A 27,107-nucleotide genomic window follows, 5' to 3' on the forward strand; every position below is an offset into this window, starting at 1 on the left:
TCTTTCCAAAGTTGCCGTGGACAAAAAAAAAGTCAGGCACGTACTCATTACTTTCTCTGTATATACATAGAGTGATTGGTAGCCGCTCAGACGTTAGGTGTTCAATCGGTTATTCAGCCTTTTTTTCATTTTATTTATAAATTCTGGCTATACTAGGGATCAGCTCTTTAAGCCTTCTATTCTGACACATGGGTAGGTTTTTTATAAGGATTAGAAAAACATCCGTCCAAAATTTTTGAGGCTTCAAACATCAGTTTTCCATCAAAAACACATGATCCAGGTGTAGATTCTCAGTAAATTGACCATCCTCAACACATTTATAGGGCTGCAACCGCTTAAAAAGCATCGGAGAATCTAAAAACCCATTGACCAAGTTCATTGAGCACCAAACTTTGAGCATCTAGCAGTTTCTCTCTCTCTATATATCATAAAAGAAACAACACATCATCGTGGCCATGCAGTGCTTCCGAACCAGCGTCAAAAAATAAAGAAAAATGTGTGGCCAGAAAGGAGTTCAGAAACAGTGGGAAGGCACGCAAAGAGCAACCCATAATATTTATAACCAAAGTTTAGCTCTGGCATTGGGGTCTCGTCATTTGCATTCCCCCTACTGTATGTTATGTCATGACGTTATAAAAGCTTTAGGAGACTGAAAAGAAAAGGAAGAAGCGATCTCCTGCCCCCCCCCCCCCACACACACACACACACACACACACGCGCCACTGCTGGCCGTGTGATATATAATATTTTATCAATAAATAGTGCCCAGCTTTCCCACCTCGCATATTCACTCTCTCTCTCTCTCTCTCTCGTGCCAACCCCACCACCACCATAACGATAATGCCTCTTTCTGCTCCTTCCCTTCCCTTGCCCGTCAAACAAAGCGAGGCAGAGAGCGCGTCATAAAAATGTCAGGAAAGGAAACAAAAAAAAGGGTGGGGACCCAATTTTTTTTTTGGGGATTCTTGGAGGAATGAAGTGAAAAAGCGAGCTGAATCTAGTAGCAGCAGAAGAAGGCGCGCGCGCGCGCGAGAGAGAGAGAGAGAGAGAGAGAGAGAGAGAGAGAGAGAGAGAGAGAGAGAGAGAGAGATGCCACTGTCGAGATACGTGATTCGGAACGAGTACAGCTTGGCAGATGCGGAGGTGTACAGGGGAGTGGAGAAGGATGATCCGGAGGCGCTGCTCGAAGGCATCGCCATGGCCGGCCTCATCGGCATCCTCCGCCAGTTGGGTGACCTTGCCGAGTACGTCCTCTCTCTCTCTCTGCCGATGTCTATTGAGTTTTGAAAAGATTTGTGGTTTAGACTCTAGAGCGAAACCCACAAGTCTATTGTTGAAATTGCTTAGAAATACCGTCGAAACGAGGGTGGGTTTTGTTCCTCCTCTTGGATTGAGAGATGAGTGTTGCTGAGTTTAGTGGATCTGTCGCTTTTCTTATGATCCATCGCTGAACTTGAAAGTTTGATTGGTATATTGGGGTAGAGGATTAGCTAATAGTTTTCATGGGATGAAGGTGTGGGCGAATGTGTGAATCCCAGTCCCAGGGCACAAGATATTGTACATGTTTATTTGTCATTAACAATGTGTGTTAGAATTGTCTCAGAATGTTACCTTTGGCCTCTTTATGGGGCGGCCCTATCTTGGATTTTTTTTCTTGTGTGCGATTGGCAACTTTGTGGATAGTGGTTCTCAATAACTTTCCTTACCATCATTTTTTATCACAAGTGTAGATTGTTTTCTTTCTTTTTTCGCAAAATACTACCCAATTATTGAGGGTTTTCCCTTTGTAAGGCAAATTCTGTTAATGGGGCAGGATGATTAGATACCGAAAGGTGGTGATTGAATGGTTGAGGGAAAATTATAGAGAAAATTGTATTCAAACTCATTACGGCTTGCAAGGTAGAGAGGTAGGCCCAGTTCTTGAAGCCAAAGTCATCAGCTCTAAGTTTAGTGGACTTATAATATGTCGCAGAAATGGCGATAGAACTATGCAAACCCATGATAATGTTAGCCAGCAACGAAGATATTGGTTGACCTTATTGAAGGGCACCATTGGAATGCTTCTCTGTTAAAACCAAGTAATAAGATATTAATCTATTAACAAACAAGAACAACAAGAATATTAAAGAACAATGACATAAGTCTATCCAATATCGTGCAAGAAGTATTGACAAACTTTAGAACAGGAGGTGCTCATGACACTAAAATGCTAACTCGAGTAACCATGAGGAACAAAGACTTTTGACACGATTACATCCACACAAAGTAGATGTGACACAAACCCCACTACAACACCATAAAATACCTAAGCTTGGTTCACATCTTTCGACTAACCTTCCGAATCTAGCTTCTTTTATGGGCTTTAATAATGAATCTGAAGCTATCAAACCAGTTGGAATCAGATGCTTCCATAAAGTTGAATGTTGACATTTTGAAAGAAGATCAATATCGAACATAAACTTTCTTAAATTGAGACTCATAAAACCTGATAGGTGATCCTTTTTGCCAACAATTTGTGTTCTCCTCAGCCTCAGAAAAGACCAACACTTGATCCTAGCTGCCATAGTCAAAACTCAAAAGTCGTTCTTCTTTGCTACGATGGAGAAGACTTTTTTTGTAACACCCCAAAATTTTAACCCAAATTTTTAAAGGATTTTTTTTTATAACAGCGGAAACAAGTAATACTATAAGGTTAAACATTTCAGAACATTACACTGAAGAGTCAACAAAAACATTTATTTCATTTCATTATTAATGAATAATAACATCAGAGTTTTAATGACATGTTCAACTAAATCAAAATGAACTCAAACTATCCCGGGAATAGTAAATCCAAAATCTGGATCAAAGCCTCATCCCGCAACCACTCACAGACTCTATTCTTCACTTGAAAAATGATAAATTTATAGGAATTAGACTACAACTGTTTAAGTAGGAAAACAATACATTTTATTGCAAGTATGTCATGAATCTAGTATGTGACGTGGGTGTCATGTGTAGTTCTTTAACATATGCAAAAACAAGTAAATCAGACGAATTAATAGCTATAACAGAGATATACCCAAGCAAGTAAAGCAGATTATGCAATCACAACAGTATGCATAACTTTCACGTAACAATAACAATTTGAATTCAATTATCTCATAATTATAATTTTTAAATCATACTGGAATTTAAGGAAATACATTCTGCAAGAACATGTAAGACTAGCAATATACTAAATCTACTCAATGTGATACTTAAACTGTTCTAATTAGTGTTTATCTTATCTTATCCCGCGGGTACACACGGGCCAAGACAACCATCACAAAGGGGTATATTATTCAAGGTTGTTTTATTAACCCGAACATTCTAACTGAGACTGAAATCTCAAGGGAGCGGCCAGTAGTCGAGAGAACTTCCCAAGGGTCGAACCAAAACATGATGCATCTCTAACTTCTGCAGAAGAACGTGAAACTATCACCTAGGACACATAGGTAGTCCGGGTCCCCTAACTTCGAGGACGAGGGACCAACGAACCAGTTTTGCTCGAAACCAAAACACATGTCTCCGGAGTTTTGTACTACCTTCCCTCTCCAAGGTAAGCCCAAGAACTGAGTGGTTTGATCTTTTCATTTAATTAATTTTTCGAAGTACAAAGGCATTTTTCTCAACTTCTTCCTACTACCATAGTAGTAGATTCCCATCCTTAGTCATTTTACCAAGGTATATACATATCCCATCTGTTTTATATTGATTGTACAAACCCACTCAGAGTGCTCCGGTACCTTTAAACCAGTCAAGCACACAAGCCCCAGTACCTTTAAACCAGTCAGGCCACGAAAATTAAATTTAAGTTTCTCATCAGTGTTATGATTATTACCCAGAATGCTTCGGTACCTTTAAACTGTCAAGCACCGATGCCCAGGTACCTTTAAACCAGTCGAGCACACAACATTTAAGATTAAGTTTTTCATCGATTTTACTGCCACAACACACAAGCTAATGGCCCAAGTACCCGCATCGGGTAATCAATTCATATTGCCCACAAAGCCAGGTTTTCTCAAGTGTCTATCTTGCGGAAGGGCACATACTCAAATGTCACTAAGGGCGCCATAGTATATTTGAACTCAATGTAACAACCTTAAGCATATACAAGCTTCTGTATATGTTCATCAATGGTGTATGTGGTCAGTTATCACAATTCATCATGCAATTTTGCCATAAAGCAGAAAATTAGGAAAAGTAAAAAATGTATAGGCATCAATTTCATATGCAGCTAAATAGTAACCTGAACGACCTCATAATAGGCATAAAAAAGGCATTAAGTATCAGCTTGATGCGTAGCTTTCTATGAATATAGAATATCATCGTAATAGGCAACTAACTATGCAGTGAACATCAGATGAATGTGAATTTCATATGAAGTAGAGTATCCTCATAACAAGCACTATTTTGCTAACATAATCTTAAGTACGTATGCCATATTTTACAAACTTTGCTAAAATACACAAACAATAATAATGACATGATTAGGTACCCTATGCCTAAAAGAAATAGATGAATTTCCAATGCAGTTTGGCTACCACACAACCTACATTAAGCATGCTCTGTTTCACAGAAAATAACAGGCATTATTCAGCAAACATAACCTAAAATAAGCATGCTGTATTTCCCAGACTCATGCTAAAAATACACAGTCAATAATAAAAACATGATCAGATACACCATGCCTAAAAGAAATAAAAGTATCTCACTTACAGTTCGGCTAAGCTAACATAATTTAAAGTAAGCTTACAAGTCAATCTTTCCTCTTTGTTGGGTTGTGAAATTGTACAAATCTTATATATTATCTCGGTCAAATCCTCAATTTTGGTTTCTTTTAATATTTTATGCTGACATGCCCAAGAGTTTTAGGAACTCAGTTTTCTTATAGGTTTGTTGTGGCCTTAATGTTTTTGTGCACTAATCACATTGAACACCCCAAGATTTCACCCTACTCATGCAAAAATCAATGCATAATATTATTCTCTATGCTGAATACAAGCCACCAATGCTCGAACTCATATAATAGGCCTACCGATACCACCCAACTACAACAAAACTCCCATGCACATCAACAATATACTCTCATACTAATAGATTTTAAAGAGTGTGACCAGCATGATGCATAAAATAGGCAAATCGATAGAATCAAAACAGAAAAACACAGTCAGAGACTACATTAAGCATGCTCTGGTTATACTCCCACTGCATACCGAGTCCAAGATGTATGAAATTAAAATAGGAACATTGTGACTGTGGTGAAGTCAGGGCATATGGCATATGCCCTTATCAGAAAATCTGCCCCCCCCCCCCCCAATCCAAGAAATTGGGGTTCTCGGTTTAGGGTTAGCCGTGGCCTTCATCATTCGAAGTTTTCCCCTTGACCAACCCAAGCACACCCAGACCCAGTCAATAACCCACAAGAAAAGTTACCGATCCTACATGTTCCAGCGCTCAGAGGTTGTTGTCGCGGGTGGAGGGTCGCCGACTCCGGTGAGGGTGGCTGCCGCAACGAGAAATCGAGACCAAGAGGGGAACATAGAGACAATGAGAGAGAGCGAGAAACAAAGGGAAGGAGAGAGCGGAGGTGGAGAGGAATGTGAGAAATCAGATGTGGGAGTCACCTTACTATCGTAGCAAGAGATAGAGAGAGAGGTAAGAGGGAAGAGAGAAAAAAATGTTGGGCGACAATGATGTCTTCTCCCCTTTCCATTGATATTTATATGCTGTACGAGTGGTACAATACAGTACAATAGTACAATACAGTACAGTATGTTGTACAATACAGTACAGTAGTACAATACAGTACAGTATGCTGTACAAGTGGTACAATACAGTACAGTAGTACAATACAGTACAGAAATATATTCATTTACATATACATATTTAACAGCCTCCCTCAAGTTGAGGATGATCTTCAATCATGCTCAACTTGCCCTTAAGTAACCAAAATTGATGATGTCTGCTACTTGGTCTTCTGATCTGACATACGAAGCCTCAATTTCTTCTGTTTCAATCTTTTGTCTAACAAAATGCTGATCAATCTCAATGTGCTTCGTGCGACAATGATGAATAGGGTTAAAAGAAATATTAATGGCACTTTGATTATCACATAAAAGCAGAGAGGAAGAGATAGGTTCATTCAACTCTTGAAGAAGATGTCGTACCCAAGTGACATCAGCTGTCCCTGCTGCCATTGCCCTGTACTCTGCCTCAGTGCTGGATTTAGCAATGGCCTTTTGTTTCTTACTACTCCAAGTGACAATATTTGGGCCAATAAAAACACAATATCCTGAAACCGACCTACGCTCATCAGGGTCCCCACCCCAATCTGCATCACAATATGTAAGTAAACGGTGTCCTATAGTGAAGCTTTCATCTTTGTGATAGAGCAATCCATCTCCAATAGTCCCTTTCAGATATCTGAGAATACGCTTAATACATTCCATATGACAATCAGTGGGAGCATGCATAAACTGAGATGCTTGATTTACAGCATAAGCAATGTCAGGTCTTGTAAATGTAAGATATTGCAACATACCAACAATGCGGCGATATAAAGTGGAATCATGATATAATTGGCCTTCTTTTGCACTAAACTTATGATTTAAGACAGATGGGGTGCTGAGAGGTTTGCAATTAATCATACCAGTGGTGTGAAGAATGTCAAGAGTATACTTGTGTTGACTTAGAGTGAGTCGATCATCTTGCCTATCGACTTCAACTCCCAAGAAGTATCGCAATGGGCCTAAGTCCTTCATCTTGAATTTGGCCATAAGTAAAGACTTGACCAAGGCAATATGTGCATCATCACTCCCAGTGATAATGATGTCATCAACATATATAAGAACCCAAGTAGTAACATGATCATTCTTATACATAAATAAAGAATGATCAAGTATACTCTTAGAAAAGCCATGCTGCTGAATTTCCATGGAGAAACTCTCAAACCAAGACCGAGATGCCTGTTTTAAACCATAAAGAGACCTTCTCAATTTACAAACCCATGTAGCCGCATCATGTTCACTATATCCAGGAGGTTGCTCCATATACACCTCTTCCTTCAAGTCCCCATGTAGGAACGCATTCTTGACATCCAACTGGCTAAGAGACCAACCATGCTGAAGTGCCAAAGTGAGGATCACACGAATGGTGCCAATTTTGACAACAGGGCTAAAAGTTTCCTCATAATCTTGCCCATATTGTTGTGTGAATCCGCGTGCAACAAGGCGAGCTTTATATCTTTCAATGCTACCATCTGGTTTACGCTTGATCTTGTAAACCCATTTGGAACCAACAACATTTCTATCAACAGGTCGAAGAACAATATCCCATGTATGACATTCATGAAGTGCTGCCATTTCTTCGTTCATAGCTTCAACCCAAGCTCGAGAATGGGCTGCCTGATGGAAAATAGACGGCTCTTTCTCTTTGGCCACATTGGTTAGAAACAACTGAAAGTCAAGAGAAAAATTGTTGTAACTAACCCAACGATGGATAGGATGCCTTTCACGTGTGGATCGTCGAAGAGGGGGAGCCTCGTGAGATGGAGTTGAAGGGGCTCCTCGACGGGCATAAACCAAACCTGAAAACCGTGAAGGTGCATCCTGGATGATGGAGTTGTCTGCTTCAAACTGAATTGGTTCATCAACAACAGGATCTCTGATAGAGTCATATAGCAAAGTATCACAAAGCCATGGATCATAAGTAGTTTGCTCATATACTTGAGAAGTATCACAAGTGCTGAAATGGTCATCATCAAAAACAACATTTCTAGACACCTTAATCTTACCCAAAATAGGATCATAACATCTATATCCTTTATACCCATCGGCATATCCCAGAAATCTGCACTGAACTGCTCTGTCCTGAAACTTGTTACGTAAAGAATGATCCACATGGACATAACAAATGCATCCGAAAGCATGCAAATCATCATAAGAAGGGTGAGAACCGTGAAGCAAATAATAAGGAGACTGATCTCCTAATAATTCCATAGGCAACCTGTTAATGATATGCACTGCAGTGTGAAAGGCCTCAGTCCAAAGAGAGAAAGAAATATCAATATTGTGCATCATACTTAACGCGGTTTCAACAATATGCCGATGCTTACGTTCTGCTACTCCATTCTGTTGTGGAGTGTAAGGACAAGAGGAGTTACGTGTGATGCCATGGTCCTTTAAATATTCACTAAAATCATGAGATATGTATTCTCCACCACCATCACACTGGAAATAAGTGATATTTGAATTGAAAAGGTTCTGAACAAGAGCATGGAATTGTTTGAAAAGTTTGAACACTTCAGATTTAGATTTCATAAAGTAAATCCTGTAACGAGTGAAAGAGTCAAGAAATAACACATAATAACGAGAGCCAGATAGAGATGAAACAGGAGCGGGGCCCCAAACATAAGAGTGAATAATTTCAAATGGCTTGGAAGCTCTTTTATTGATACTTTGAAAGGGAAGTACATGACTCTTGCAGACATTACAACTAGGACACTTATGATCTAATTTGACTTTGGGAATAAAACCCTGAGAAGACAATTTGTCAAGGAACCCTTGACTACAATGACCTAACCGACGATGCCAAGAAACTGGCTTATTACATTGCATAACAGAAGAAGACTGACTCAAATAAGCAGGAAAAGATGGAGACACGGTAGATGACGTCTTCAAAGTCCCGGGGGCTGCTTCGAAGACGTACATGTTTCCGCGTCGTTCACCCTTAGCGAGCATCTTCTTGGTTCGAAGGTCCTTAAGACAAACAGAAGACGGAGTAAATTCCATGGATGAATTTGTTTCATCAACCAATTTAGAAACAGATAAAATGTTTTTCTCAATGGCAGGAGTGAGTAAGACATTTTTCAATGGTAGTGTAGATTGTGACAAAGAGAGAGATGCATTTCCAGTATGAGAAATAGGGTGGTGGGAACCATCTCCCGTGACAATAGTGCCAGTGCCAATATAAGGAACCATGTTGGAAAGTTTACCTGCATCAGAAGTAACATGTGCGGCTGCTCCAGAATCAATATACCAAACTCCATCATCATTCTGACGCAAATTCATGTTGTTAAATGCAGTCATAAGAATTTGTTGCACATCATGTGGCAACCCTGCACTCTGTCCCTGATCAGTACCCTGATGTGCTCGAAAATTTCCCTGCGGCTGCCCCTGAAACTGTCTAACATTCATCTGTCCAGCTCTTGGTCCTGGCCTCCCTGCCTTGTTGCGATTCTGTGGGTTGTGCCAACAATCTGCTTTCACATGGCCACGCTTGTTGCAATGGAAGCAAGTAGGGACACGGGTACCTCTAGTGGCAGGTGGAGCAGTAGGAGTAGGAAGGAGTCCTCCACGGCCCATATGAGCAGCAGGTGGACGAAATGAGGTAGACCCAGATGTAAACATGACAGGATGAGGATCATCAATAAGATGATCTTGAGTCAAACTAACTTCATACTGTAGGAGTTTGGCCTGTAAATCCTCAAAGCATGGAAGTGTAGAGGCAACCTGTAATGCAGTGCAAAACATACGATATTGGGTCCCAAGGCTTCCCAATACCTGCTGAACAACATCTCTGTCAGAAACAGGATATCCAATAGCGGCCAACTGATCAATGATAATTTTGATATCCCTTAGAAATTCAGTAATGGTCTTAGTTCCCTTTTGCATAGATTGGAACTACCATTTCAGTTGAAGTGCACGTGATTCAGAAACCTGTGAATAAGAGTGAGCAAGATGTCTCCATAGTTCTGCAGCAGTAAAATGGTCAGAGATAGTTTGTAATATACGATCAGATAACGTGGCAGTCAAATAGGCAACCACAGATTGGTCCTTCTGAAACCAAACATCATACGCAGGATTTGGAATAGCAATGCAACTCACCTTCCCATCATTACTAGTTACCTCTTGCGTAATAGTCATAGGTGGGGCGGGTGATCCCCCATCCAGATGCCCGGAAAGACCATGACTTCGGATAAACGGCAGAATTTGGCGTTTCCAAAGTAAGTAGTTATCATGAGTTAATTTGTGAGAAACAAGTTGAGAAAGAAATCCGGGGCTGATTTTAGAATCCATAAGGAAGAAGATCAAGGATGAATCAAACAGCACGACAGAAATTCGTAGGTTGTACGGACAGAACCGTACGGACAGAAATTTTTGAGTTTTGGAAATCACGATTTTTTAGTTAATCGTGCAGAATGTACGATTTATCAACTATATTGCAAGAAATAGATAAGAAATCACAAGAAGTTTGAGAAAAGAGGCACTTTTGAGAAATGAGGGTTCCCAAATTTGGGGAAAACAGAAATTAGGGTTGATAAAATTGGGGATAACAGAATATCTAAGAAGGAAAAGATGCACGATATGAGGAAATGAAGAAACGACGTCGAAATATAGTGATTCAACGGAGAAACAACAGAGAAAAGATGGAAAAAACACTTTCCTTGAGAACGCCCAAAAACGCACGTCAAGGTCCTTAGGGGCCTTCCAGATGATCGTGATTACCACGCCCTTGGCTTTGATACCATGTGAGAAATCATATGTGGGAGTCACCTTACTATCGTAGCAAGAGATAGAGAGAGAGGTAAGAGGGAAGAGAGAAAAAAATGTTGGGCGGCAATGATGTCTTCTCCCCTTTCCATTGATATTTATATGCTGTACGAGTGATACAATACAGTACAATAGTACAATACAGTACAGTATGTTGTACAATACAGTACAGTAGTACAATACAGTACAATATGCTGTACAAGTGGTACAATACAGTACAGTAGTACAATACAGTACAGAAATATATTCATTTACATATACATATTTAACAAGGAAAAGAGATGAGAGACGAGCGACAACGAGGTAGCGGGAGGAAGAGAGACAGGGGGACGAGCGGGAGGGGGGAGAGAGAGATGAGAGGGGAGGTAGCAGGATGAAGAGGGGCGAGACCCCTCTCTTCCCCCCCCCCCCTTTTATCGAGAGGCGACCCCCTCCCCTTTCCGGAAGTGGCGGAGGGGGTAACCCTCTGGTGGTTACAGCTTCTTGCAAGAATTGTTTTAAAATCTTGTTTTATGGTTACAGCCATGTCCGAACCCCACGACTCGGGATCCAATCGGGAATTGGATCCGAGTCTGGTTATAAGAGTGGATCCGGGTCACGTTATGAAGGTCTGTTTTCGGGACATCTTTTGCGTAGTGGATTTGCAGGTCGGATCCATCTGTGGATCCTCCCCGAGGAGTTTTATAGTATATACATATATATCTATATATGTATACACTTATACATCTATATATATAGTTCGATTGTGGGTCCTGGATCCGAAAGGTGGATCCCAAGCCCATCTACATATTATTTAAAATAATTATCACTCAAAACATTAAATTAATTTAAAGTTATTGCATTTACATATACCTATAGGTTTGTACGATATAAATATATATGTAGAGACTGTTAGAATCTCCACCTGTACCGGTATCGAGAAAGGAGAGAGAGAGAGAAACAAAGAAGAGAAGCAAGAGGGGTCTGCGGCTGTCACGATTTCTGTTAAAAAAGAATCGTGACCTAAAACTCATATTAATACTTGAATGTACAATATGGGTCTGGATCTATTATAATATCCAGATCCGAAGAAAAGAAACAAAAGTAACAATAGTAACGTACATACAATAGGTGGATGTGGGTCGGGTCTGGAGTCTTGATATCCAGACCTGAGACCCGTACACCTAAACACCTTCCCCCCCTCCCTCAAGTTGATCATGGTTTTGAACCATGAACAACTTGTCTTTAAGCATCCAAAAACGATCTTTTGTCAGGCCCTTTGTAAATATGTCTGCAACTTGTCTTTCAGTGTTGACAAACTCAGGCTCAATCTCTTTTTCTTCAACTTTTTGTCTTATAAAATGTTGGTCAATCTCAATATGCTTAGCACGACTGTGGTAAACTGGATTGAATGACATGTTGAGAGCACTTTGATTATCACACATCAAGGTAGAGCGAACAATCGTTTCTCCTACTTCAGTTAGGAGATGCCTGACCCATGTGGCTTCGGCAATAGCTACAACCATGGATCTATACTCAGTCTCAGTGCTTGATTTAGCAATAACCTTTTGTTTTTGACTGCTCCAAGAGACTAAATTCCTTCCAATAAAGACACACTATCCTGATGTAGATCTTCGTTAACCGGGATCCCCTGCCCAGTCTGCATCACAGTATATAGTAAGTTCGTGCTCATTCTTGCCCAACGATGGCGGTGAATATATCAATCCGTCCCCAATAGTCCCTTTCAGATATCTAAGTATCCTCTTAACCGCTTCCATATGTCCAGTACGTGGTGCATGCATGAACTGAGACACTTGATTGACTGAATCCAATATCGAGTCGAGTGAATGTGAGATACTGCAACATTCCTATTAGACTGCGATACCTGGTGGGGTCGTCACACAGATCTCCATCATGAGCATTGAGTTTTTGGTGAAGCACACTTGGATTTCCTAGAGGTTTGCAGCCTTTCATGCCTGCCTTGCTGAGAACATCCACGGTATACTTGTGTTGAGTGAGCGTCAAGCGATGAGCCTGATTATCAACTTCTACACCAAGAAAACAACGCAGGACACCAAGATCTTTCATTTTGAATCTTTGACCTAGTAAATTTTTTACTTCTTTGATGTGAGCTTCAGAGTTTTCTGTGATGACAATATCATCAACATAAATTAATAGTAGAGTGGTCACATTCTGACTCCAAAAAATAAATAGTGAGTGGTCCAATACGGAACGAGAAAATCCATGTTTTTGAATCTCAAGCGAGAAGCTATCAAACCAAGAGCGAGATGCTTGCTTTAGACCATAAATAGCTCTCTTTAGCCTGCACACATGAGTTTTGCAATTTTGTTCTTGATATCCAGGGGTTGTTCCATATAGACTTCCTCCTTCAAATCCCCATGCAAGAATGCATTTTTCACATCAAGTTGACTAAACTTCCATCCATGTTCAACAGCCAGGGGAAGAATAATTCGAATTGTTCCCATTCTCACCACCGGATTGAAGGTCTCATCATAGTCTTGCCCTGCTTCTTGAGTGAACCCTTTTGCCACAAGTCTTGCCTTGTATCGTTCAATGGTTCCATCTGGCTTGTACTTTATTTTGTAAACCCATTTGCATCCAACAACATTTTTGTCAGGTGGTCTTCTGGGAACAACTTCCTAGGTTCTACATTCATGCAATGCGTGCATTTCATCATTCATGGCTTCTACCCATTTGGTAAAAGTGACTGCCTGATAGTACATAATGAGCTCATCTTCCTTATTGAGTGCAGTTAAAAAGAGTTGAAAATCCAAAAAGTTGTTATAGCTGACCCACCTGTCAATAGGATGTCGTATGCGATTTGATTTTCTGACTTCCAAGAGTGAGAAGAAATAGGATCGGTGATTGAGACATGATCTGGATGATTTGATGCTTTCGGTCTCTGTCTAGAATAGGAAATGCCTTTGTATCTGCCCGGTACGAATGATGGTGCTTCCTCCTCATTCTGTGATCCCGATGTCCTAGTGTTCTCAAACATCTCTTCTTCTCGTTGCACACAATGAGGGGAACATGCTTCATTGGAAGTAGCAAAAAATTCTGAACTCAGCCAAGGATAGTAAACTTCAGTTGTGTTGGGGAACATATCCGTTGTGTCGGTACCATGATCAAAATTTTTCTCATCAAAGACAACATTTCTTAAAATTCTGATGCGTTTGTTGGTTAGATTATAACACCTATATCCTTTGTAGTCATCTGCGTATCCCACAAACCTACACTTCTGAGCCTTGTCCTGAAACTTGTTTCTTAGGGACTGATCAATATGCACATAACAAACACATTCGAAGACACGCAGATCGTGATAACTAGGGTGAGCTCCAAAAAGACAATAGTAAGGGGACTTATTTTCCAGAACAACCATAGGTAGTCTATTTATCACATGAACGGCAAAATGAAAAGCTTCTGTCCATAGGTTGATGGGAAGGTTACTGTCATAAAGCATACTCATGGCACTTTCAACGATATGCCTATGTTTTCGCTCAGCAATCCCATTTTGTTGTGGGGTGTGTGGACATGACACCCTTCTTCCTATTCCGTTATTTTGAAGAAAAGAAATAAAATCACGAGACGAGAACTCCCCACCTCCATCACATTGAAAAAATTGGATGGACTCAGAAAATTGATTTTTAACCAAGGAAAGAAAATTTTGAAACAAAAGGAAGACTTCTGACTTATTTTTTATGAAATATATCCAAGTGTATTGAGAATAGTTATCAACAAAGATCAGGTAGTATATGCTCCCAGATCCAGAAACAATTGGGGCAAGTCCCCATACATCGGAACAAATTATCTCAAAAGGTTTTGAAGCTCTCTTATTAATGGAATGAAAAGGCAATACATGACTTTTGCATGAAAGACAACTAGGACACTTCTGACTTCTCTCATTCCCATTGAGACTTTCTTTTGGAATGAGATTATTAGAGACAAGTTTATCAATAAAATGACTCCCACAATGTCCTAATCGACTATGCCATAAGAAAGGCTTATTACATTTAGAAATACTAAAAACATTGACAGAAGAGGATGGACACGACTCTAATGAAGACTTTGAATCCAGATGAACAGGGCAGACGAAATGACATAGAGCTTCTTCAAAGACATACATATTGCCTCGTCTCTTTCCTTCAGCAAATGTTTCCCTCGTGCGTAGGTCCTTGACCTGCACGGAGAAGGGAGTGAATTCAACTGAAGCATTATTATCATCAATAAGTTTGGAAACAATGACAATATTTTTCTTGATGTCGGGAGCGTGAAGAACATCAGAAAGTTTAAGAGTGAAATATGACATGGGAATGACAGTTTTTCCAACATGAGAAACAGGATGGTGGGATCCATCTCCAGTGACAATCTTACTTTTTCCAAAATAAGGAATAGGGTTAGAAAGTTTACCTGCATCGCCTGTCACATGAGTTGCTGCCTCTGAGTCGATAAACCAAGTGCCTTTATCACTCGGCTTCAATTTCAACTCTGACAAGGCGGATATCAGCAAATCTTTAATCTCTCCACTGTCTCTGATATTTGTGAACTTTCTTTTGGTTTTTGTCTGTGGACCCTTTCCTTTATTTTCTGGATTATGCCAACAATTCGCCTTGATATGCCCCATTTTGTTACAAAGGAAGCAAGTGGGGATGAATATTTGTCTCTGCGCATGAGTTAACATATTGGGAGTGGGAAGCAGACCACGTCCTCCGTGTCCAATTCGCCCCTGCCCTCCTCGTCGTCGTCCTCTACCATAAGTCACCCCTGTGGTAAAAACTTCTTGGGAATTTGTGTGAATGCGAGTTTCTTCAGAGAAACCCTTCAGAGTCATTTTATACTGAATCAGTTTAGCTCGTAGCTCATCAAAGGTAGGAAGGACAAGGAGGCACAATAGTGAAGTGACTATCATATTGTAGTCAGATCCCAATCCACTCAGAGTTTGTTGCACCATGTCACTGTTACTTACCGCACATCCTATCACTGCAAGCTGATATGTGATAATCTTTATCTTGTTCAAATATTATGGAATCTTTTCTTAGCAACTGAAATTCTCTTTTGAGAAAAACCATCCTCGCTAAACCTGTGAATGCGTCTGAACCAGTCGCTCCCAGAGTTGCAATGCTGTACAATTGTCAGGGATGGCAACAAGGACCTCTTGAGACATGGTAGAAGTGATGTATGCAACAACTAATTGATCTTTCTTTTTCCAGTTGAGAAATTATGCATTTTTGACATACACGATCGAACTCGCCCCTTTATCATCATCTTTCTCTTCTCCCGGGACAAATTCTGGTGGAACTGGAGTGGTTCCATCCAGGTGACCTAAGAGACCTTGGTTCCTTATAAAAGAAATAATTTGTCTCTTCCAAATAAAGAAGTTTGAGGTATTCAACTTTTCAGAAACGAGTTGGTTGAGAAAACTTGAAGAAAGATTTGATTGAGAGGAATAAGGGTCCATTGAGAATAAAATTCAACAAGAGTGTTCATGAAATGCTCAGCCTTTTTTTTTTAATGAACAAGATCGCAGGCTGTCAGATTCAGAGAATAGAGAGACTGAACATTTTTCTATACACTCAAAGAACGAGATTCACGTGATGAAAAACACTTTCACACGTTAGATACATTTTCAAACAAGTATAGAAAATGAGAATCATGAAGGAAATTACACAGCAGAAATAATAAAAAATCACGAGAAAAGCTGGAATATTTGAATATGTAAAAGTAGATGCGTGGAGAAGATTGGGCAAAAGGGAGATCAAACAAATAATATCAACAAAAGGAGATCAAGCAGATAATATCAAACGAAAACAAATCTGAAATAGGGGTCGTGATTGATTTGGTGTTTCACGTGAATTGTATCGATTCATGTGAAATACAGTCACCCCTTTTTCATGGTCTGGGTTCACGTGAACAAGATTCACGTGAATCTCAGATCCACGAGAATATCAAGCTCACGTGAGATGTGGGTACACAGAAAATTTCAGAAAGAGGGGAAGAATGAGAGAAGAAGAAAGGAAATGAAGAAGAGTAGAAGAGTAGAAAGGGAGGGAACGAAAAACCTCAAATCTCTGATCGTCGCACCTGTCAGAAACCTCTTCGGCCCTTAGATGGATCTCGGCTCTGATACCATGTTAGAATCTCCACCTGTACCGGTATCGAGAAAGGAGAGAGAGAGAAACGAAGAAGAGAAGCAAGAGGGGTCTGCGGCTGTCACGATTTCTGTTAAAAAAGAATCGTGACCTAAAACTCATATTAATACTTGAATGTACAGTATGGGTCTGGATCCATTATAATATCCAGACCCGAAGAAAAGAAACAAAAGTAACAATAGTAACGTACATACAATAGGTGGATGTGGGTCGGGTATGGAGTCTTGATATCCAGTCCCGAGACCTGTACACCTAAACACCTTTTTCAGAGACCCTTTTATGGATCCTGGATCCGAAACTTGGATCCCAGGCCCAATTCACAATATTACGAAATTTGTATATAATATTTCTAAATAAATGCATAAAATTGCGGTTATTACATTTTAGGCTAAAACATTTTTATAGGACATGAAATTCTCATAACATGTCTTACAAATTGAGAATTTTAAAGGAACTGTCTAATTGGAAAGTTGTTTTTCCTATATTTATATTTTTTGGAGGGGAGTTGATGTTGTGGGAGTGCAGATCTAAAATTTATGGATAGTTGAAGAAAGTTTTCGATGATGTAATCTTTCAACTGGTGGATAGTTGAAAGATCATTTTTGAGTGAGAGATTCTGGTAATTCTTAACCATATTATGTTGTAGGATTCTAGGAACATTTTCTCCGTACTATTCTGTAAAGTCATTTTGAAGGAATTTGGAATTATACTCGTCTCTTGCTTGCACAATGTTGTGTATATTTTGCCATTTTAACAATTGATAAACTGTTATGCACCTATGTCTTGCATGTATGTGAGTCTATGACTCCGGTTTGTACTATCATGGAAATCATAATTGTAGAGTCATGGTGTAGTTTCTTTGTTTCTATTCTTTTTAAGTTAATTTAGTTGATAAGAACCAGGCCTGGCCTGCACGTGGCCGTGCCAGGTGAGTCTCATTACTTGACCAGCATGTAGTACTCCTGAAAACCTTCCCCCGAGTCCCTGACAAGTGTTCTTGATTTTGTCAAGACTCACGACGGAGCTTGTTTAAGTGTTAAATGAGTTCTACTGGAGCCATATAATAAGCAGATTCAACCAAAACAAACGCACCCTTAAGGTCTTCATGATGTTGAGTTTCTGGCTCAGAAATTTTGACCTTTTGCAGATAGAAAGAAAATATGGAATTGGAGATGTTTGTCATCAAAATTATTCTTATTTGCTGTTTCTTCTACCATTTCACCTGAGTTCATATGTTCAGTTGATTTATGTGTTGACTGCATAAAATAATGATTCTTATTTTCTGTTTGGTTTGTGCTTATTTGGATCTAGGCTACTGGGTTGACCGAAGGTTATTTATATTCAGCTGGTTTAGTTGGTCAGGTTTTTGGATTTGATGTGTCTAGATATACCTTATTTGTTTCACTACTTGAATTCATCTAAATAGCATTCTATTTGGAGTGTTAGATTTATAAAATTGTTCATTGACATTGGATTTTGCTAAATTCAATAGGTTTGCAGCTGAACTGTTCCATGACTTGCATGAAGAAGTAATGACTACATCGGCAAGAGGCCATGGTCTTGTCATTCGTGTTCAACAACTGGAGGCAGAGTTGCCTTCTATTGAGACGGCCTTTCTATCACGTACTAGTCATTTACAATTTGCTTATGCTGCAGGTTAGATACCTCTGATGTTTCTTTTTTTCTTTTTCCTCTTCTCTGTACATTTTTCTTTGGGTTTTTCTGGATTGCCAGTCTTGTATTATCTGAATGTATTTGTGATTTTCCAAAAGAATGGTTGTGAACAGGAAGGTTTGGTGTTTTTCATTTCAGTAAACAAATTACATATTTTAATTAATTAAGAAAGATTACATAAAATATATCAAAGCTTGATCTGCATCAGAGGTTCTTTCAAATGCTAGTTCATAAAGAGTTTATATTGGTGCCTGCCATTTGTTTGATTTGATGCAAATATGCTCCTCATCTCTCCCTGCTATATTTCATAATGAACAGTCGTTGGCACTCTTTTTGAATATTGTTGTTCTGTCTCTTATTAATCTAATTTTCTGTATACTACGTAAGGTCTTTCTCATATGAAGCCCATACTTTAAAATGAACTGGTAGCTGGGATGGGAGTTTATGCATTTGGTAAGAACATGGTCAAACTATATTGGTGGTAGATGTTTGGAAACTAGCAGCTGGGTTAGGAGTTTATGCATTTGGGAAAGGAAGTGAGACTGTCTCCCCCATTGTATTTACACCAAAACCTGGGTTTGGTAATTACCACCTTTGACAGGTGGTAGCTGCCAAATCCAGGATTTGGCAGCTGCCACTTTTCCAAATGCATAAACTCCCTCCAATTGCCAGTTTCCAAACAGCGGCTTCATTTCTCTTAAATTTTAATAGTATTGCCATGCATGTAGGAAGGCATATGCATGTGATCAGTTTGAAGGGATGTTTCCCTCTTGGTTCTGCACTATCATGTTTAGTTTGATGAGAACCTGTATACACACCATAGTACACAACGCACAAACTCGTATATCTGTTATTGTTTCTTTTAGCTTTATGCATCTGTTTGCTTGTGCATGAAATTTCTCTATTTTTTTGCTTGTTTTTGGACCTTTTGAACTTCTAAATTTTAGGAAGTAAAACCCCACCCAAAAAGAGGGTCCAGATGTATTTAATTTGTTTATGAGGTATTGGTTTACAAAACCTGCTGTATATATGAACATATAAATGTAAATATAATTATTTATGGATATGTATGTATGTGTGCATGCCTTTATTTTGCAGGTCAGAAAGGCCAAACATACTTGTAGTGCAAAACTTTGTAATGCCTGAGAAAAGCATGCATTGAACTCACTCACAAAGTCGCACAAGAACACTCACACATAAAAAACAATCATTTTATTAATACTAAGAATGCACAAAAAATGCATAAGCTATAAGTTGGGGATTGCCTCCATATGCATATACAAGAGAGAGACGGCCAGATTGCTGTTAGACAACCCTAACCACTAGCTAGCCAAAAGTCTAAAATGCCCTTAAGGGCATTACAAAATACAAAAAAAAATAGAACAAAAAATATTACATATTAATCCTAAAAATACATTCTAAAACTATATATATGTATATGTTACATATTTTCACACTCCTTTAAACTTAATCACTGAAAGTTCGTCAAAGAGAAAATAAAACTGAGAAGGAAGCACCTTGGTGAAGAAGTTCAATAATTGATATTTAGAAGTCACATAAGGCAAAAATGTGGTCTTCTTCAAATGCTCCTCTCGAATATAATGACAATCCATCTCGATATGCTTGGTTTGATTGCAGGCAATATAAATAGCGGTCTTGTTATTACCGCTAAAATATGTATCTATATATATGATACATATGCATATATTCTACATATATAGAATATATATATATATATATATATATATATATATATATATATATATATATATATATATATATATAAGTACATTCCTTTTGTTATACCCGATAAGGGTAATTTTATCTTTTCACTCTCTTTTACGCATATTCATCTTTTTAAATATGTTTGTAATTTTTTTCTTTTCTTTGCTTTTTATTTTTCTTTTTCTATTTTTCTTCTTTTTCATTCTTGAGGGGCCCCACAAATAGACGTTGGGACCCCTCCAACGTCTACATTGGAGCCCCTCCTTTGCTCCTTGTGGATTATATATAGGGGTAAACCCCCTTTGTATTCTTTAAGCTTTCTAGTAAAGCTCCTACTCACTTCAATAAAGATTCTTCTTATTTTATGCCTTTGAGCATTTGTGTTCTTATTTATGTGTTGTGCCTTTGTGCACACTTGTTTCAAGTTCTCTTTTTGTGCCTTTGTACACATATCACATTATTGAAGATTTAGTGCCTTTGTGCACATTGTCTCTTTGAAGACACTTTTACAATCACAACACAATCTTGAGGGTGACATCAAATGCTTTCCTATATCTTCAAGTAGTCACTTGAACCATACAACATTCAAAGATGTGGTGGCCATATCTCTTTATTTGATTTCAGATGATGATAAAAACACCTTTTGTTGTTTCTTGTATTTCCACGAAATGAGGGAATCACCTATAAACACACAAAAACCTATGGTTGAATGACGAACATTAAGGTTTCTCCTATAATCAAAATTAGAATATGTAATTAAATCAAGAGAGGAGGAAGCAGATAAAAAAAGTCTCTTACAGACTGATATTTAATATATCTAACAATTCTCATCACGATGCTCATATGAACTTTGGTTGGAGAATGTTGTAATGGACTTGTCGTATAGACAACATGAGAAATATCCGGTTGGGTGATGAAGAGATACGTGAGAGCTCCAATTGTATGATGATCTATGTCACATGAGTACGGGTGCGATTACGAGTACGGAGGGTATGACACGACAATTTTAAAAAATGTGGGTATGGTGACACAAGATATATATATATATATATATAATATGATTTAATATTAAAAGAGTAAAATATAATTTAAAGAATATATGCATATATTTCCCTCTCTCTCTTGGTAACCCCACCCCACCGCCTCTCTCTCTCCTTATCTCCTTCTCTCTCTTCGTAATCCTCACCCCATCATCTCTCTCTCTCTCTCTCTCTCTCTCTTCGTAACCCTCACTCACATTGTAATGAAGTATGAGGAAATATAACCCAAGCATGTAAAAGCATTAACCAAGTCCAATAATGGACATGCACGATGGCACAAGGAGAATACAAACAATAAGCCTACGATGGGACAATACAAAAGCCTAAAAAGGCAACACAAACAAGTAAAAAATAAAAATCCTTATTGAAGAGAGCTTGTGAAGCTTAAGAAATACAAGAGGAGAGGTTCCCTATTTATACATAAAATATTAGAGAATGAGAGACCATTGGGGACTCCCAAATAGAGTCGTTGGGAGCCCCCAACGATTCTACGGTGGGACGCCCAATGTAATTAAAAGAAAAAGAAAAAGAAAAAGAAAACAAAAAGTTATATTTAATTAAAACAAAAAAGATCTAACCTAGTAAAATAGTTGTTTCTAGAAACAACTATGTAAAAAGACAAAAATACCCCTATCGGGTAATCTAGACAAGACATGTATATATATACCCCCTCAAACTTTACATGGAGATAACCGAAAGTTTGTTAAGGAGAAAAATAAAACGAGCAGGAAGAGCTTTGGTGAAGAAATCCGCTAACTGGTACTCTAATGTGACATATGACATAGTAATAGTTCCTCTTAGATATTCGTCTCATACATAGTGATAGTACATCTCAATATGCATAGTACGCTCATGGAAAATGTGGTTGCTTGTGATGTAAATTGCACTTTTATTATCGCAACACATCTTTGAAGGTGTAGAGATAATTATGCCCATATCACTGAGAAGACTTTGAAGCCACACAAGCTTCATGGTCGTAGTGGTCATTGCACGATATTTGACTTCAGTTGAGGATAGAGATACTTTGTGCTGCTTCTTGCCTCTTCATGAAATCATAGTCACCTAAAAATACAGAAACCTGTAGTTGAGACTCTATCGTGGGAATTTTTACCCCAATCAGCATCATAGGCATATAAATCAAATGAAGATGATGAGAAAAGAAAAACCCCTTTGGTTATAGTATTCTTGATGTATCTGATAATTCTTAAGACAACACTTATGTGCACAGTGGTAGGAGCATGTTGAAATTGACTGAATGAACTGTATGAGTTATGTCTGGCCGAGTGATAGAGAAGTATGTGAGTGATCCAACAAGTTGGCGGTAAGGGGTAGAATCTTCGAGAAGAGTCTCATCTTCCAGCTTCAATTTGGCATTAATGACTTCAGGGTTTTTTATCTTCTTATCGCCTGAAATACTAGACTTAGTACAAATATCAACAACAAGTTTCATTTGAGAAAAAATGCATCCTCTGGGAGATTACGCAATTTCAATACCTAAGAAGTATCTTAAGAATCCTAAATCAGACATGTCAAAATTTTCTTTTAAAATATTCTTAATGTCATTGATTCCTTGCCTATCATTTCCAGTGATAATCATATTATCTACATAAAGTAGAAGAATAACAACCATAAAACCTGTACTTTTCACAAAAAGAGCAATGTTAGTATAACAAGAATGAAAACCTAGATGAGTCTTCACATTACTGAATTTATCATGCTACGTTTTTGGAGCTTGTTTTAGACCATATAAGGCTTTTTTTAGTTTAAGAATTTTTCCTTTCCCAATGCAAACCCTCGACGGAGGATCCATGTAAACTTCTTCAAGTAATTCACCATTTAAAAACGCATTTTTCACATCTAGTTGATAAATGGACCATTGTTTAATAGATGCAATGGCTATGAGGGTCCTAACACTAGTCATCTTGGCAACTGGGGCAAATGTTTCTTCGTAGTCAATACCATACTCTTGAGAGTATCCTTTAGCCATTAGTCTATCTTTGTATCATTCTAAAGACCCATCACTGTTGGTTTTAACTTTGAAAACCCATTTGCATCTTATATATTTCTTTTCTATGGGTAATGAAATTATCTCTCAAGTTTTAGCTTTTTCAAGCGCACTAAGTTCTAAATTCATAGCTTCAACTCATTGCGGACGATTTTTTGCTTTATTATAATAAGATGGGTCATGAAATGAATGTAATGCAATTAAACATGACCTATATTTTGGTGTTAATGTGTCATAGGATACAAATCTATTTGGTGGATTGGAAATACGATTGGATCTCCTAAGAGAGGTTTCCTCTAAGTTTGAATTTTGAGAATATTTTTCTAAAGCCTTTAGAAGATTTTTTGATTACGTCGAGTATAAGTTTGCATAGGTCTATCTATAATATCATCATTTATATGTATTTCTTCTTCCATATTTTCATTGACATTTAGGGGATTATCCTCTCCATCATCCAAGGCATTATCACAAGAGTTCAACTCTTCTCGTGGTAAAAGATCAAATAAAAAAGTATATTCAAGTTCATAATTGTCTTTTGTCTTATCAAAACCATTTTTATTTTCTAAAAAAGTTACATCCTTAGAAACATATAGTTTGTTGTTTTGGGATCAAAACATCTATATCCTTTTTGGTTTTCTCCATAACCTAAGAATACACATTCAATAGCTTTTGGAGACAATTTATCTGTTTTATGAAAAAGCACAAAACACTTACAACCAAAGATCCTTAATTTATTGAAGTCGGGTGTTCTTTCAAATAATTTTTCATAAGGGGATATGTTTTGTAAGGACGATGAGATCATTCTATTTATTAAATAGGTTGATGTTAGAGCGGCCTCGGCCTAAAAGTTTTTTGGAATGTCTTTAGAAATAAATAGTGTCCAAGTGGTTTCCAAGATGTGTTTATGTTTCCTTTCGGCTAATCTATTTTGTTGGGGAGTTCCAGGATATGATTTTTTATGACAAATTTCATTTGTTTCTAAATAATTTTGAAACTCATTTGATAAATATTCACCACCCAAATCGGATCTAAGGATAGATATGTTGCTTGAAAATTGATTTTTGACAATCATATAATTTTTTTTAAAGAATGAGAAGACATCGGATTTGAAATTAAGAAAGTATATCCATACATATCTAGTGAAATCATCAATAAACGTCACATAATATGAGTATCCTCCTTTTGATATAACACGAGAAGGTCCCCAAATATCCGAATGCACTAATTCAAAAGGTCTCTTATAAATGAAAGTTCTATTTGAAAAGGGAGTGAATTTTATTTTTCCAAAGATACAATCCTTACAAGCAAAATTTTTCTCATTACAATTTTTTTTTTCAAAGGAAAAAATACATCTTAGAGAAACTTGGATGCCCAAGTCTTTTATATCAAGTTTCAATATTTTTATCTTGAACATAATTACAAGAGTTGGTAGGAAGATTTAAATAATTCATGTAGCAGAGATCTCCTTTCTTATGGCCTTGCCCAATCAGCTTTTTGGACTGGACATCCTGCACAGAGCAACCCTTAGATGAGAAAGAGATTCCACACCCATGATCGAAAATTTGAGAAACGAAAAGAAAAATTAAATTTAGTTGTGAAACAATTCTAACATTTGGCAAAAATTTTTTTTAGAAGAATTTAAAGTTTTAACACTTTTAATTTGTAAAGATGTTCCATCGGCAATTGAAACATAAGAGATTTTTGAATTAATGCATAATTCGGATAAACCACTCTCAAGACGTGTCATATGAAAAGAAACCCTTGCATTAAGGATCTAAGAAGACATACCTGAAGGTGAAGAAGAGGTAATGACAACACCCGACGTGAATGGAGATTTGAGTAGAATTTGAAGTGCCTTCGATAATTGAGCTAGCGAAAAAAAATCATTTCCTTTGGTTGATTCTTCATTTCTTGGTATAGTTTCTTCGACGGAAGCAACTTTGTTCTTTGAGGTTTCATATAACTTGGGACAATTAGGCCTTATGTGTCTCGGTTCATGGCAATGATGGCAAATAACTTTTCTGTGGAGAAACCCAATACTGCACAGAAACAGAGAGAGAGAGAGAGAGAGAGAGAGAGAGAGAGAGAGAGAGAGAGAGAGAGAGAGAGAGAGAGGAAAAAAATCATAATACCATTAGGGCTAAACACCTCTTGTTTAAATAGAGGTTTAGCCTAATAAACAAATTACAAAGAGGTCCCTTATTATTTGTAAAATTCTAAAGAACCATATTTTAAGAATAAATAAATAACTTTAAGGATAAAACACTTGAAACTAACTAATAGTCGACTAGTCTTAACACTCCCCCTCAAGCTGGAGCATAGATATCGATCATGCTCAGCTTGCTGCAACATTTTGATAAACTGGGCCTAGCAAGAGGCTTTGTAAACATATCTGCAACTTGATCCTCCGAGTTCAGATGCTTGGTAGAGATATGTCCAGCTTGAACCATATCTCTTACATAGTGGCAGTCAATTTCAATATGTTTTGTTCTCTCATGAAACACAAGATTATTTGCTATATACGTAGTTGCCTTGTTATCACACATCATCACCATAGGAGATGAGACCTTCACTTGAAGATCATTTAATACATTTCAAACCCACATCAATTCAGCTGCTGTTTGGGCCATAGCACTATATTCTAATTGGGCACTCAACCTAGCAACCAAGGTTTGTTTCTTACTTCTCCATGAAATTAAATTACCTCCTATAAACACACAAAATCCAGTGGTAGATTTCCTATCCTTAACAAATTCAGCATAATCAGCATCAGAGTAGGCGACTATCTCCAGGGTTCCCCCTTTCTTGAATAATAACCCTTTTCCAGGGGAAGATTTTAAGTACCTGAGAATCATCATTGCAACATTCCAGTGTACTTCATTCGGATTTTCCATAAATTGGCTAATCTTGCTTACTGCTAAAGCAATATTCGGTCTAGTCACAGTCACATATAGTAGCTTCCCTACTAATGAGCGATAACTTTTGCTATCCGCAGGTTTTAACCCTTCTTCCAACAACTGAACTTTGTGATCCATGGGAATATTTGCTGGTTTGGCTCCCAACATTTCAGTTTCTTTTAATAAATCAAGAACATACTTACGTTGAGACAGAACCAAGCCTTCACTGCTTCTGGCAGCTTCTATACCCAGAAAGTATCTAAGAGGACCAAGTTCTTTTGTAACAAAATGCTTTTGAAGATGAGCCTTTGTAGCTGCAATATCGTTCCTGTAAAGATGATGTCATCCACATATACCACCATAACAACTAGATCTGAGTTAGTTTTCTTGATAAATAATATGTGATCTGACGCTGACCGCTTAAAGCCAAACTTTGACATCACGTCAAGCAACTTTTGAAACCATGCACGAGGACTTTGTTTCAGACCATATATCGCCTTCTTTAACCTTCACACCTTCTGACACTCCTCCTCAACCTCGAACCCAGGAGGTTGCTGCATGTATACTATTTCTGACAGATCTCCATATAGAAATGCATTTTTTACATCTAGTTGACACAGACACCATCCATGGTGAATATCTACAGAGAGAACTAGACGGATGGTACCCATTCGTGCGACAGGAGAGAAAGTTTCAAAGAAATCAACACCATATGTCTGAGTATAACCTTTTGCTACTAATTTGGCCTTGTATCTTTCAATAGAACAATCTGAGTGGTACTTAATGGTATATATCCATTTACATCCAATAATGTCTGCATCCACTGGGGGATTAACCAGGTCCCACGTCTGTTGAGACAATAAGGCATCCATTTCCTCTTACATTGCCTGCTTCCATCTACTATCAAGCTCTGCTTGTTGATAGTTTAAAGGAATAGTTTCAGCAGATAAGGCAGAAATAAAAGCTTTCATTTGACTTCCAATTCTGGCATCGGACACAAAATGAGATATAGGATATAAGGTACATTGTCGCGTCCCCTTACGTAG

General features: G+C 38.1%; 1 protein-coding gene across 1 annotated transcript in view; it reads left to right on the top strand.

Moving 5' to 3' along the window:
• The first annotated feature begins 784 nt into the window (after window positions 1-784).
• Window positions 785-27,107, top strand: part of LOC149845798 (uncharacterized) — a 45,963-nt gene continuing 19,640 nt past the window's right edge. The window contains exons 1-2 of the mRNA XM_089997740.1: window positions 785-1,244; window positions 18,213-18,376. Of these exons, the coding sequence (XP_089853866.1) occupies window positions 1,090-1,244; window positions 18,213-18,376 (319 nt within the window). The 5' untranslated portion in view covers window positions 785-1,089. The remainder of the gene's footprint in view (window positions 1,245-18,212; window positions 18,377-27,107) is intronic.

Source organism: Nuphar pumila, chromosome 2, assembly GCF_984573655.1.
Source record: "Nuphar pumila chromosome 2, dmNupPumi1.hap1.1, whole genome shotgun sequence".
Classification (NCBI taxonomy): domain Eukaryota; kingdom Viridiplantae; phylum Streptophyta; class Magnoliopsida; order Nymphaeales; family Nymphaeaceae; genus Nuphar; species Nuphar pumila.